Genomic DNA, 15,686 nt, shown 5'->3' with positions numbered 1-15,686 from the left:
AATCAATTCCCACCCTGTTATTGTAATCTATTTCTGCAGTTGTCTGCGTTTGTGTATTTTGTAGCTACATCTGTGTGCCTCACAATTTCCCAATCATGCATATTCAAGTCTCAACGCCGATGCTTAACAGGCGACGCAAGCGGAATTAGAACGAGGACATTAGACTTCATTAAAAAGAGAAATGATTATCAGGTTTATCTTTTGAAATGTCTATTAAAATGTGTGTGTCGTTCTTCACTTATCTGTCACCTGGCTCCCATGAGCCTGGCAGACTAATAGAGAGATGGTGAGGGCCAAAGCCCAAGAGAGAGACAGAGACCCATCAAGCTCTTTACTCAGGCTGGAAGGCTGTCTGTCTGCTCTGCCACTCTCTGTCTAGTTGTCTCACTCTGTTCACTCTTCTTTTTTCTCCTCCAACACTCGCAGCGTAAATGGACTCTCTACTTTGTCCGGCCTTCTTTGAGGATGAAGAAAAACAAAACCAACTGCGGCGTAATTGCATGAATCAGGCGTGACAATAATCCGTGTCGGGGAAAGAGGTGTTGAGATATGTTCTTAAAATGAATTCCATTCAGCCTATGGCTACAATCTAGTCTCTCTCAAGAGCTTCGGCTGACAAAGGCTCCCACAAGAGAGCTAGGGAGGAAGATGGATGAAGTTGCCCCTAGACACTCATATCAGGTCAGTATGTGCTTTATCCCCTAATGGTTAAGGTTAGGATTGAGTAGGGGGTGATACTAGATCTGAGCCTGAGGGCCATTGTTCCGTCTAGAGGAGCAGGAAGTAGCCACCATCCTCCATCATGGCCCACATTTAGCTTAACACTGGGCCACCAGTGCTAGTTGCAGATAGCAGGTTGGAGCACGCAGCTAGCTAGTTGGATGTGTCCTTCCACCCAGAGAGCTTTATTATTAGAAAGGACATAAACAGACTAATTAAATCGCAGCAGTGGAGCTGGGCTGACAGCTGGCGCAGAGAGTGTGACCAAACAGATCCCTATCAAAGTGCAGGAGCAGAGTCTCTGTATGTGTGCATGACTGTCTCAGTCTGCTGACACACATGCCTGCGTCTTCTGTAACCATACATACGTGTGTGGCTGTTAATTTCACCCATTTTAGACTTGTGTTTATTCTATAATTGATGACTATCAATTTTCCACTCTAATTTCATTCACACACACTGTCATCTTAATGTCTTATTTATCTGTGCAGAGCGGAGCACATTGACGCGCTGATATGATCCAAAATGGTACAAATGCTATCCAGCAGAGCAGTAAACACTCCAGTAATTAGTGCACGGTCTCCAGGCTGACTCCACTCAGCTCTGCAGCATGGCCAAGCACGGACCCCATATCGAGAGGAGCCTAGTTATGCATTGATCTTAGAAAATTAAGGCTAACTGCCCCAGATTGCGGCGTCTTGATGTACCTTCTGGATGAGCAATGTACTATACTTGTATTGTTTGTAGAGTAAACAGGATGATTTGGACTGGCTGTGCTTTAAAATGAATACATCTTGAATAATTAATGGCAGGCCCCTTAAAGCGTTGTTATCTGTGTGACCGCAAACGTAAAACCACTGATGATGAGAAAATATGGTTTTAACAAGTCAATAATGGTGAGTGCAACAAGAACGTCCCAATCAATGAGGCTGCAACGTTTGCAAACAAGGACTTGAATTATAACGCCAATAATTGATCCCTTCCATTTTTCCCCTCTCCTTGGTGTGATGTCATTGTTTATTGATTGCTTCCTGCCAGTGAAGGATGATGGGAAGTTTCAGTTTGTTTTTGCTATGACTTTTGCCCCCCTCCTCCGCTACTCTTCCCCCTCCACCTTTCCCTCCTTTCTCTCCCCCTCTTCCTCCACCTCCCTTCTCCATTTGAAATTTGCAAGCTGTAGCACCAGCTTAACCAAAAAGGATTAAGTCCCATACCCAACTGAGAACACAGATAATGCTCAGTAATTGGTAAAAAATGAAGATGAATGGGACAGCTAGATAAGGACCAATTAGCTGCTGGGAGTGTACAGCTGTGGTCTCCTCACAGAGCGCTCTCAGGGGCCAAGGCCCCCTCTTTCGCTCTCACACGAGCATGCACACACGTGCGCACACACACTTGCGCACACACGCTCATGCTTGCAAACATACAAGCAGGAGGGTGGGGCTTGCAGAAATTAGCCTGATGACCCTGGGAAGAGAGAATGATGCTTCCTCATCATCTCACCCAGAACCTTTTTCCTCTCCCAGCTCTCACTCAGGCAGCACTCCAGGTACCTGTCACCATCCGTCCAGCCTCCACCTAGCATGTGGCTCTGTCTGTGCTCCCTGTTGGGCTCAGGCAGCCTGGACTGAAGCCACAGATGCAAGACAAAGGGCTTTCAGGGTTTGGATGAAGTGCTGTAGGATGTAACTGCTTATACGGCTTAGATGTGGTGTTCCGGGTTTAGGGTTGGTCCAGATCGTGGTATAAATCTGACACTAAGCAGGGACTGTTGTGTCTTCTCCTTTAAGTGCGGCGGCTTGTTTGGTCGGCATGTCGTGGCATCATCTGGCTGATGACAGTGGAATTCCCATATCTAATTACAAACAGGATTTCGGCTCCATTAGATGTGTGTGGTGAGGAGTCAGATGAGTGGCAGGGCAGCACCCAGTGGCCAAAGAAAGAGAGGGTGAAAGACAAGGAAGTAAGTGAGACAAAGTAGAAAAATACAAGAGAAGGGTAAAATCTGTCTTATCCCTCTCTTCAGGTCTAAAAACACTTTATTTTCCTTGCACAGCTGGAAAAAAAAGCAATTCCTTCTCTTGAAATTGGCAGGTGTTTGTTAGTGGGCAGCTGACAATATTTTCTCTCCCAGTAATGAAGGTTGTGGCTGGGGTCAATGCACTGGGAGGGAACGGCGGGCTGTTTATCCCCCTCAAGGCCCAGCGCCACACGTGTTTTGCTTGGTCTGTGATCTGTAATTGTGGCATTTCCTGAGAGGCGCAAGAACAATCCACATTGTGCTTTGAGAGGGCTCCCTCTGACCGACTAAAGAGCATGAGGCAGAGCCAAAAGAAAGACACGACTCTTATTCTCCCTCCTTTTATACCTTCACTCCATCCTTCATATACTCCTGTAAACAGATCTATTTCTGCTCCCACTCAGGATGTTTGGTTATTTTGGACTGTCAAACCCTCCTCTTTTTTTCCCCCTTTTAATTAATAACACTGATGCAAACAGGAAGGTCTAATTGCGATGAATATTTAATGCGAGGGAGAAATATTAGCCTGTTCAATTTACATCAACACAAAGACAGCGACGGGCAATCCAACTCTACAAACAGAACAGAGTGTCCTTCACTGGCTGCCTCCGCTGTGCTCAGCTTTAAGCGCTCCACAAAGATCTGCTTCACACAAACACTGAGATGAGGCACCTGTATTTTAGCCCTGAGGAGGATTTCTTTCAATAGGTTTATGTAGTAGCTCCTTCTCATTAAATGGATCTGTGTCTTTAGTGGTGTTATGAGAGACAGGCTCATTATCATATCAATTCCTATCACGGTTTGGTAACATAATTTGTGTAAGCAAACACATCCGTTTGTTGAGACTTAGTTTAAGCTGCATGATTATAAAACTTGAGTCCATTTCCTCAGAGCAGCTGTGGCCTGAGTGTCTTAAAAAACAGCATGAAGTCATTCCCTGTGAACAAGTCCATTCCTAACAAAGCTGCAGCCAAATACAGTCCTCCCCTTCTACCCACTCCATGCTAAATCAGTCAAGTGATTTGTAAGTTTGGATTGCTATTGAGAGCTGGACATATTAGGCATTCAGAGTCCAAAATAGTTTGTGGAAACAGGCCAGACTCAGACCCTTTTGGAATGTTAAACAATTCATGCTTCCTTGTAAGTCGCTTCATATTTTGGTGAAATTACAGAATGCTTTTATTAAAAATAAACATGTGAGTGGAAGCCTGGGGCTAGATGAATAAGACAGCGTGCTGCTAGCTGTGTTTCATGGCCCCGCCGCGCCGAGCAGGCCATATTTCTCCAGCGTATTATCAGGATGACTCCTGCTGGCCACCCTGTCACAGGAGAGTGCTTGATATAAACAAGAGATTGCTGCGACACCCGGTAATCAATATTAGGATGGTTTCAGTACCAAACATCATTTGTCTCTGCGACCATTCCTTTGACCAAACGAAGCATTAATTCAAATCATAAATCTGAGCTGATTTAAATCCGAGGAGAGTGAGGGAGAGAGAGAGGCCCCTGTCTGACTGCCTGCCCCTAATGATTTATTTTCTACATTTCTGCGAGCGAGAGATTTGTCCATACTCACTGACAGGTCACCTTCAAACGCCAGTGGCAGACTGTTCATCACCATGCAGACGAGCATCTCATCGCTGCGAGTAAATATTAAAGGAAAAGAATCCAATTGATTGTGGATGGGGCCGAGAGGCGTCACTGCCATATATTTCACTCAGAGAGCTAATGCTGTGGCCCGTTCACCCACACCTAGAGCTGCTCCCCCCTGCCAGAATTATGATTCCAGCGGGAGCCTGTGTGGCTGGCTGTGGGCTCAAGGTTACAATTTAAATTGTAAAAAGATAAAACAGTTTCTTATTAGCTCCATTGCCGTAGCCTTGCTGTTGGTACTCACATTTATCTTTATTTCCGTGACCTCGTCGGCTCGTATTCTTCTCTTTTTTACATACTCCATTCTCTGGGAGTGATGACCTCACACTTTATGCATTTTGCATTGTTAAATCTGCTTAGAAACACATCCTGTTTTCATCTCCCGCACCATAAGTTGCATGGTGTCAAGTATTACTGATGAAATGTATTCAGGAGTCGAGCCATTTATTACAGGGAGTGAATCAAAACCTCCATTTAGCAACCAAAGCTACAGGGATTACATTTGGTTTATAATTTGGAGCGGGCTCATGAAGCCGCACTAACATACATTATCTTTCTCTTTAATACACTAAGTGGTTCTGTGTGATATTACGAAAATCCTTCCACATTTTAGGGCTAATAATTAATTGAAATGGCACATGGTGAAAACCCAAATGCTCTCACAGCAATTCAATTAGACCTTGTTAAAAGCTGATAGCTTTGGGAAACTGTGTTCACTGTTTCACTTAGCTGTTATGACTGTTTTTTTTTTTCTGTCTTTCAACTCAAAAAAATCGAACAGTTCAAGAGAAAACAGGACTTACCTCACGGAAGGAGAAACTGAAGCTAATAAAACTAAAGATAAACAAAAGAAACAACAACAGGCTAATGGAGACACGCAAGTGTTTGGTTCAAGTCACGCTGTTTGTTAAGGATTAGTCAGAGTTTTCTTTAAGTCATATAAATTTGGCAGATAGTTCAGAGGTTCATCAGTTAGACTTCACAGATGTTATTGAATTTTTGTAGAAAGTCAGGGAAAGGGTTAAAAAAAAAAGTAGTTTGTTAGAAATAGTGTGACCATGTTTTAATTTCAGGGCTGTTCACTGTTTTGGTCAAAATTTACCTCATGACTATTAAACTCAATGATTGTCATCTTAGCTTGATTCTAATCAAAGTGTTGCACTGACATAGACAGACAGACAGATTTCCTTGGGCAAAGCATGGCGGTAAATTCAAGTGAGGTTGGCAAAAAATAACAACTGTATCCAAGCTTAAAGGCACTGAGAGGAGTGTTCATGTTGTGTTGATTCTGGTGACCCCTGTGGACGAAACTGGTAGTGTTTCTCTGTGATTAAGGGACTTGCATTTCCCATGAGCACCATCACTCACCGTCATAAAGATGTGTCTCATGCAAAAGCATGCTTTTGTTATGGAAGTAAATAAATAGAGTTATCAGTGTAGCATTCACACACTAACACACAAATTGAATCTATTTCGTCCTTGCTAGCTGGTTAGCAAAGCCATCCGCGCTACTGTTGATTGACGACAATACAAAACAATTTAACTTCCGGTTGAGACAGGAAGTTAGATGACAAAATGATGCAATATGTCGCCGCCCCCAAGACTCAGCAAAAAATAAGGTGAATAAGAGGGACAGGAAATGTGGGGGACAGAGAGATGGGGGATGACACTCAGCAAAAGTTCATGGCTGGGAGTAGAACCAGCGGCACCTGTAAAGTGGACTGCAGCCCCTGAATATGGGTGTTGCTTTATACCACCAAGCCAAAGTGGCTCCCCATGCATAAATATTTTTGCAATTGACTTTGCGACTGGCTTTTTACAGTTGGACGTTCTTTAACAACAAAAACATGGACAATCTGGACAAGAGAGGTATCATTTTCACATCCTGTAATCCCATCTGACAGTATCCTTGTTATTCCTGTGAAGTCAGGAGAGTTGTGTCTGTCTGCAGCCTCATCTTTCTGAATGTATACACAAAATTAAGGTTTGAGAATCCTAAAACTGACAATAACATGCCAATCAAAAACCAGGGATATTTTGTTTCTATGTGTCTGTTTGATGGAATGAACCATTTCAACCAAAAATGGTTTTCTACATTTTTACAAAAATATTTTTTCTTCCTCTCTTAAAGATGTTACATGAACTTTTCGCCACACTGGCCCAGTAAGCTTTAGCATGAGAACTGAAAAACAGTAGTTGATTAAGAGTTTAATAAAATGTGGGCATAATTTTCCAATAATTGGTTGGTAATGTCTTAAAAAAGGCTTTGAAAAACAACAACACATAAACAAAGTTGTCTTAACCCTTCAAAAGAGCATTATTAAACTAGCACACACACACACACACACACACACACACACACACACACACACACACACACACACACACACACACACACACACACACACACACACACACACACACACACACACACACACACACACACACACACACACACACTCACTCAAAAGTACTCTGGGGAAGCTAAATTGGACAATATTCTGCTGAGAGGTGGTGCAAAAGAAACGCTGAAGTCACAAATATGACTTGTTTGAAAAGACTCCTGAACAAATTTATTTCAAAAGAAGAATTTTCATCCTTCAAGGTGTTCTTCAAAAACTCCTGCTGCTTTTCAGTCATGTAAAAAATCATGAAATAATATTTTCTTTGGACAAAAAAACCTTCCTGAACAGGAGCTGTTCATATTTTGGAGGAGATCTCAAACTGAGAGTGTCAATATGATAACTTGTATTTGACTCCACGGTGGGACGTTTGTATTCGCGTCTACAGGCACCAGAGAGAGTTTACAGGGAGCACTGTCTTCACTTCACGTGAGTGCGAATGTGTTGTGACAGTGTGTGTGTGTGTATGAAGGGCATCCTCACCGACGGTGGAGCTAAGGTCTCCGTTCTCTCCGTCGGCCCCATGGTGGTTGGCGTTGCCGTGGTAGCCGCTCATCGCCTCCAGCTTGATCTTCTTGACCTTCATGGCCTCGGCGATGGCTGCGTTGGCAGCTGCTGCCGCCGCCGCTGTCAGGCCTGGAGAGAGGAGGCAGAGGAGACAGAGCTGCTTACAGAGCCGCTACATGTCTGCTGGGGCTGAGCCACTGCACCTGCAAAACCTTTCACAAACCTGACCTAGCAAGGGAAAAAAACAAAGGGAGAGGACTTCTGAAATAATAAAACAATGAATAATTTTATACACTACGGGGAATAAGCGCCTGTGAGATCACAGCTTGGTTTTTCATCTTCTGACAGGGGATATCTGCACAGCAGGTTATCATGCTGATGGGATGGATCCCTGTGTGTGTGGCAGCATATGATTTTTATGAATGTTTCACTGACTCCGATATTCCTCGCTTATATATTGATGTATTTGAACCTTGATGGGAACAGATGCAGTCAGGATAACAGTGCATGATGCAAGCATTTGTGTGTAAAACTTCTAATACACAGAGTAGGTGTGTGCATATATAAGAGGGGACGGTTCAGGAGGGGAAAAGGTCGCAAAAAAGTTAACTATTTGGACAAACACAGAGTAAACTGTCTTTAAAGACCTTCATATGAGCACACTTCAGTGATACCTTTTAATATATTCAACAGATTTAATCTCCCTGAATAATGCCTCACATTGGTATTCAAATTCCTTCACAGCTATAAACTGTAGTGTCTCATAATAACAGGGCTCTTCTGAGAGTCAAGGCCAGTCATCAGGCAGAATAAAAAAACTCTACGCGATGTATGAATCCAGTTTTTTTTTAATTCTTTAACACTTGTAAATGGCTTTGAGTGGATTCAATACTTGGAGGGCCATGTGTTAGATGTAAATAAAGGCCGCTTGGCAGTAAATGTGAAGGAATGTATTTAATTCAGTATCATTTCTATCACATTCAGAAAAATGCGACACTCTCAGGACCTTTGATGCAGGGAATGAATGAGTGAGCGGGGAAAAAAAGAGACCCTATTGAGGTTACGGCTATCAAAATATTCCAGTGATAAAAGGTGGACGGGTGAGATCGCAATATGGTGTTTTTTTTAAGGCCTTTGAAGACCTTTAGTGAGCCAATGAAACTTCAACAGCTGTTTGTACATTGCAGAAAAAGTAACCACAGAAATATACAAATTAAACTATTGCTCCTTGAACTCTGTGAGAAAGAGATCGCGCTGACTCAAGGCGCACGGATCTTACAAAACAGCAATTACTTTACAGTCCTCAGTATGCAAAGTGCTTGACAAGTTTTGACTGTCTGCCAATTTCTTGTTGTAGAATTTTACATGCGTGCTTCTCAAGCCTGGGGCGGCTGTTTTGTGAAGACACTATCGACATAACGTTCTTAAATTTCATTCACATTCTCACGGACGTCTCTGTGCATGAAGTGAAAAAGGCAACACTCCACATTCCCTTCCGCCTCCGTCAAAATGGACTCGATATGATTGATACAGTGAGATTATAGACATACATATGCCGAGCACACTGCAGAGATCATAAAGCATTGGTTTGTCATTGTGGTATTTGCAGGGTTCTGGTGTATTGAACGTGACTGACATCTTTATTCATGAGGCCGGTCTCAAACAGCAGGGACAGATAGCGCTAAAGCTCCTCTAGGCCCTGTGTGTCTCAGGAGAGTCCTACGAGTCCTCTCGCCAACCCCGGCAACAAAATCAAAGATGCATGGCCAGGAGAAGAAAAAAAAAAAAGAGAGATATGCACCTATTAGTGGAATCACTCATAAGCACAATACGGTATATCAGCTGCCCTTTAAAGAGGCTGCTTACACTGGATGTGCAGGTTTGCCTCACACAGAACAAGGCAACGTCTGCGTTTATCATCACTAAGCTGTCACGACTCCGTGATGGGACTCAAGAGCAGCTATTAGCCATGCATCTGAGGGGAAGACACAAGTACAAGGAGAGGTAGAAATCGAACATGTGGCTCTAATAGAAACATGTGAGCATGTGCACAAGAACACACTGACAAACACGCACACAGGAACATACCGGTGTGGGCACCCTCTCCTCTCATCCCCCCAGCTGATAGGCAGATGGCGAGAGTCACTCTGAGCCACTGACATGGAGGTGCATATAATTTAAAGCCTTGTTTGCATCTTAAAATACATCAGTACCATATTGACGTACAGTATACATCATGTCAGCGAGGGCCCCTCTCGTTTGCAACGGGGCCCGGCTTGCTGTTCAATATGCATAGGCAGAGCAGGGGGAGAGGAAGAGAGAGAGAGAGAAAAAAAAGCCATTGCCTCATAAGAAGGTGATACTTCTCCACATAATGAATGTGGCCTCTGCCCAGTCTGAAGGTCAGCCTTCATTTGTGTATAATGGGCAAGAGTCAACTGTTTTCCAAATGAGACGTATGCAGAACAGACTGCCGAGTAAATATTGAAATCACCTCTGGGCTGTTTGTGTGATAAATTCCCCCCACAAATCAGGTGCCGCTCAAAGGAGTGCCGCAGTGGTGCTTTCTGATGCTCTCTAACTTTGGCTGTGGTTTATTGCACTGCAGACGGAGTGTCCTCGACGTTTCTTTTACCAAAGTAAACGGGACTATAATTCAAGACAGACAGAACAAAAGAAAGCAGGAGCAAACGCATGGAATTACAGGTCTAGATCAAATTATATGGAGTGAATAAAGGCGGAGAAATACTCTTGAACCGTGGAACAGACGGAATAATCACTTCTCCATTTTTCATTTATCATCCTGAGCCACCCTCCACCCATGTCTTTGACTAAGTGACACTCTCCATAAATCGAAATCTTTGTTCTGATAATTGTTTCATTCCATCAGATCAATTGTCATATCCACATAACACGCACACACACACCTCCACACATAACGGATGTAATAAGGAAGCCAGGGAGGTGCTGTAGGCGCCCAGCAACAAGTCTATTAAGCCACTAGAAGTCTAAACGTCAACAAGACCAATCCCACTCACAGCTAATCTGCATTCATTACTATGCAAACAAAACAATCCTGCCTCTTATATTCTTTCAAAGTCACCTTTAGATTCACACACTTTCCTCATATAGACGGTGCAACGGGGTAAGTCGCAATCCTCCCGAGCAGCAAACAAACAGCGCATCACGGCCGCATGTAGGGAGAGACACACCAGTCAGAGAACAGAAAAGGGAACATTTTTTAACAAATAGAGAATAGCATGGCACTGTCACATGGGGAGCACAAAACAGCAAATAACAGAGACAAGGTCTGATGGTAGCCCTTGGAGCAGCTGTCATATTAAATAATAATGAAGGATCTATTAATATGCAAAGGAAGCAGCAGCCGACTGGCTTAACGCTGTCATGCCTCTGCATATTGTCAGGATCTTCATCATTAATTAACATGCTAGCTGCCCCATACCTGCGCCAATGTCAGAACATTCTTACAACAAACACCCCAATGCCTGTGCCCTCTGCAACTAACTGGTATAATTAAATTAAAATCAGATTAACTTCACATCAGTACACAAAAGACTGACTTTTACCACTTTCTCTGGCTGGGATTATATAAAAAGAGGAAGCAGCGAAGGCTTATCTGTTGTGTTTTCTGTTGTGTCTCTGTTAGGGCCTGCACCATGGGTAACAATGAAAACACACTTTATTTATCGGGCGAGCGGGATAAGTAGGAGAGAGACGCTCCATGTCAATGAGCATGGCCGCCTAATTTTATGCATGGACTGGTGGCAGCACAGCGATGACAAACTGGGGTTGGGAACGACGCGACTCTTAGGTACACTGCGCCACTTGAACTGTGCTATCCACATCATGACAAATTTAGTATCAATTACACAGCGCGCTAACCTTATGACAAGCAGCGGACTGGAAGAAGGGGGGGCCACAGACACAAAGAAGTGACACTAAATTACCTGGTGCATACTGGATCTATTTTAGAGCAGCTTGAAGTGGCACCAGATTAGATGATCCACTCCACAAGCTGACGTGCTAATTGTACATCAAAGGAACATAAATATTACAATACGTCTCCACCTGCAGCACTCAGGCACAGAGAAACCAGCTCCCTGGAAATCCTCACACATGCACATGCGGTGAGGCAGAGCTGGACAGCATTAGGAAATATTGTTTTTATCAGTAAAGTACAGGATGCACCTCGGATGGATGTAGGTGACATTCATTTCTCTAATGGTAAATGCAGTACTCTTGCGTTATTCAAAAGGTTGAAGCCATATCCAGGACATAAATGAATTATATTGAAGCTGCTGCTTAAGTAGTGGCCAGAGTGTGAGTGGAGGCCCTCTCCACTTTAAAGGAGATGTCATCTCAGTGTGGTGTCAGTCCACAGCAAATAATCCGATTTGGGGGCCAATCTGCCTGTAATGCATCAGCAACTGGAAAGGCTCCAGCGCAAACCCCCCCTCCTTCCTCCACCCTGGGGGCACGAAACGCAGGCATGCACGCATTCAGACTCTCACACATGCACACGTGTGCTTTCACACACGTATGAGGGTATTTCCTTAAATGGAAACCTAAGCATATTAAGATGTCCTTTTCTAAATGGATAGCAGCATCAAGGGCAGAGATACATATGTTAACAATGTGTTTCACAGAGGCCTCTCTGGTCTGCTTACAGTGTGAAGAAGACATCTTCCTACCGTGTTGAATACTCAGGCATCGATTTGAATGTAATATGATTTGGGTCTTTGTCTAAAGTGGATGTGTAATATCTGATTACGGTTTGTATGAAGGAATGAGAGCAAACGTTAAAGTAGAGAGAAAAGGTTGAAGAATGCAGCGCTGGTTCAGTCATGACACGCTGCTCTGAAGAAAGACTGAGATAAGACCACAGAAAGAAACGGATTGCTTCTTTAATATCAAACATCTTTGACTCCAAACAGCATGTTCCTGTGTTTTTTATAAATTAATTATGTTTTTTAATTACATGTTATCAACTATGTTATCAATTAGGTTGTGAATTACTATTTCTAAACCTATGTTTAAATGTTGGATCCCATGTTTTACAGAGTCTTTTGACAGCAGTAGGATTTTTGCCTGTTATGATTCGGTTCAGTTCAGGCGTCTGAGATCAATACAGAAAGCTTGTTAAATTAAATCAGTTAATTTTACATAAATAAAAAAACCAATAAGATTTCACGATTTAATAAACATGTATCACATGTGGTCAGCAAGTGTATCTGTTGCTGTAGAGGAAAGATGGAGACGTAAAATGTCTGTTGGCCTGTACGATATGAGAGAAATTTGTAGTATGTGAATATATTGTTTTTTGGATGCCGATACGAAATGCCATAAATCAAGAAATATTAAAGAGTGCGTATTAGCTAAAACTAGGAATGTTACAAAAGTCACTTCTTCACTTTGATGATTCAACAGAAATTTACATTCCAATAAATCGACAGTCTCAGCTGCCAAATATGAGCACAATTTATTCAACACATACACACAGGATCAGAGTTTGCTGGTTAACAAAGTCAAGTTGCCAAGTGTGGCTAAATAAGCACAGCTAGCATCACTATCTGGTGGTCCTCATGCCTGTGCTGGTTAGGCATTGTTCAATGATTAGTGCTATGCCAGTTAATCCAGACACAGCCTACTTTATCTCCATTTTCTACATCAAAATACTGACAAACAACACCGCTCTAGATGCTATCCATCATCTGTCACCTGTGCTTATTTACATCCTGGTAGTAGAGCATTATAGTGTTATCATATTGGCCTTGAACTTGAGGTACAGCCCAAGCTAGAGGACAACATATGAGCGGCATTTATGGCAGAGAATAATAAAATAAGAATAATTAGAGTAACTCACAAGTCATTCTGGTGCTAACTAGCGAAGCTGATGATGTTTAATAATTCAGTTATTTAGCTATGACTCAGTTCATATGTTTACGACTTAGCTGCTTTTCATGATTTCCACATTTCATTGAAACAACATGTGCTTTCTGATTTTAAATTTAATCCAAAAACAACTTATTTTGTTCATTAAATAGGCACCAATCAATCTGGAGGTAGCTGAAGACTAGCTTAAGCTTCATCTGACTCATCAAAACTGTGTCCATTTCATCCTAATCTCCATCCAACGATTTAAATAACTGTTTGAGAAAGCACTTTTAATGGTATTAAACTATTTCTTTATCCACTGCAGTAAATTTACACTTTGTTATGAATGCTCATCCTGCATGAAGAATGATATTGATATTTATGGTGCAGCTCTTAAAGTTTCTCTTTGTTTTAATGGTATTGAATTTTTGATTAATACGTTTTAAACAAAATCCAAATCCAAGTATTGATTCACTCTTATTTGTCAGAAGATGGGCTCTTAGCCAAACACTAGCAACGGGAAAGTAGAAGGGATCTGTGAGGAACACCAGTGTTAGTATCAGTTGTAGATATGACATGTAACTGTGATCAACACATTGCATGGTTTGTTTTTGTTCTTTCTCTGAGCCTGGATTAAACAGAGCAGTGGCTTTTTGGAGACATGCAGCACTGGCAAAGCCTCAGGAAAAGCCCTCATTCTGTGTGTGTGTGTGTGTGTGTCAGTGAGTGTGTGTGTGAGTGGGCGCTAACTCATCTGCAAAATGATCTAATATGACATGACGTGATAGTGTAACTATTTGAGACAGTCCTTCAATGTCGCTTTTTAATCATCAATCAGTACATTTGGACATGACAGGGAGATCAATTAGTCGCCTACTTAGATGCTAACTTATGTGTGGTCAATTATACTAAATTATTAATCCGTCAAAATCTGTAACTTCTTTGACGATTAATGCTTAATACTGTAATCAAAAACAATAAACGATTTAATCAGAAGCCTGAAATTGAAGGAAAAGTTCTGTCTCGCCACAGTTAGGAAGCTTAAGGCAGTTATGAGAAGACCAAAAACCTCAATTACTTTATCTCTGCCCCCTGAATACCCCGACTAAATGTCAAGATCATAGAGTCCCTCTGGGCTTAAAGGGGATGATATCAAAAGGCTTTCTCTGTTGCTTTATGTTCCACTAAATAACACGGCTCTTTCTCATCATTGTCCTCCTCTGTGTTCACTCCGGCCTTTAAGTTCGCCGTCTATACGACAGAGCAGATAGCCAGTGACCTCACTCTATTCCCAGAGTTCAAAGCAGCAGCCTGTGAGCCTCCATTGTACTGAATCACAAGGATGGTCATAGCTGTGTGTAATACACAATTTGAAACACAGCACGGACGCTGGTTTGCAGCCTCTTAGAGAAAGAAATGGAATAGATCAACGAATATGGAACTTAAGTGTGGCTGGGATTGTTTATGAAAAGCTGGACAGTCGTTATTTTTCTTTACTTGACTCACTTTTGTTTTTTTGTTTGAAATGTTTGAAACTTTTCTTTTGTTTGGTTTGGTTTGGTTCTTCTATAACTTCAAAAACAGTTGCCCAAAACTATATACTCATTAAAACAGGGTAGGTATGAAATGCTTAAAATTCAGTGCACATTTTTTTAGTCATTGGTTTTGTTTTTCTATCTGTCACTTAATCTGTCATTGTAACATATTTACAGCTTTTATAAACTTTCTACATTTTTTTTTGTCTTGGGGGAATTGATTGGTTTGATAAGATAAGATAAGATAAGATAAGATAAGATAAGATAAGATAAGATATTCCTTTATTCGTCCCACAACAGGAAAGTGTTACTGCAGCAAAGTAGATATAGTATCAAGTAAACAAGAGCATATACTGATAGAGTTAAACTACTTCCACTTTTGCAAATTCTTCTGCCAACTTCTGCAACAGAAATATTTGCATCTCTGTAAAAACTGATGTGCACCGAAAATTAAAATTGAAGACCAGCTTTCACATTTTATATCTTTGTCAAACACTGGAGTGAAGTATTGTACACTTAGCTGATATTTTCTCAGTAGGAAACTATCTGTCAGGTTTTATGTGTTTGTAAAAAAGTCAAAATAAAACTCAAAAAGTTGATAATTTTCTTCAAATTCTGTCAAAATTGTTGCGTACAGAAAATTTGGTAGACAAAAACTAGCCATGGTGTTCATCAATAATATGTTTTAACTATAATTTAAAAGACTTTGTAAGGAGATAATTCAAAGTCATCAAAACTTCCTGAGCAACACAAATCAGAAAAAATATTTTGCTGAAAACAGGCTTCAGCATTTAAACACCTCAGTTAAAGGCTGTAAATTGTTTTTTTTTTAAACAAAGATGATTATAAGTCTATCAGCATTTTGTGCATGTTTTTATTTTTTTACTATTGGAACACCAGTTGATTAAACCTTCTATAAAATACTATATTAAATTCTACATGTCTCTTTGAACC

General features: G+C 41.6%; 1 protein-coding gene across 3 annotated transcripts in view; it reads right to left on the bottom strand.

Annotated features, from left to right (window-relative positions):
• dachd (dachshund d) overlaps positions 1-15,686 on the bottom strand; it is a 167,687-nt gene that overhangs the window by 46,674 nt on the left and 105,327 nt on the right. For all 3 annotated transcript variants that reach the window (XM_034693534.1, XM_034693532.1, XM_034693533.1), the window contains one exon: positions 7,279-7,431. In XM_034693534.1, coding sequence (XP_034549425.1) covers positions 7,279-7,431 — 153 coding nt within the window. The remainder of the gene's footprint in view (positions 1-7,278; positions 7,432-15,686) is intronic.

This window comes from Notolabrus celidotus, chromosome 10, assembly GCF_009762535.1.
Source record: "Notolabrus celidotus isolate fNotCel1 chromosome 10, fNotCel1.pri, whole genome shotgun sequence".
Classification (NCBI taxonomy): domain Eukaryota; kingdom Metazoa; phylum Chordata; class Actinopteri; order Labriformes; family Labridae; genus Notolabrus; species Notolabrus celidotus.
This window is presented reverse-complemented; position numbering and strand designations above follow the sequence as displayed.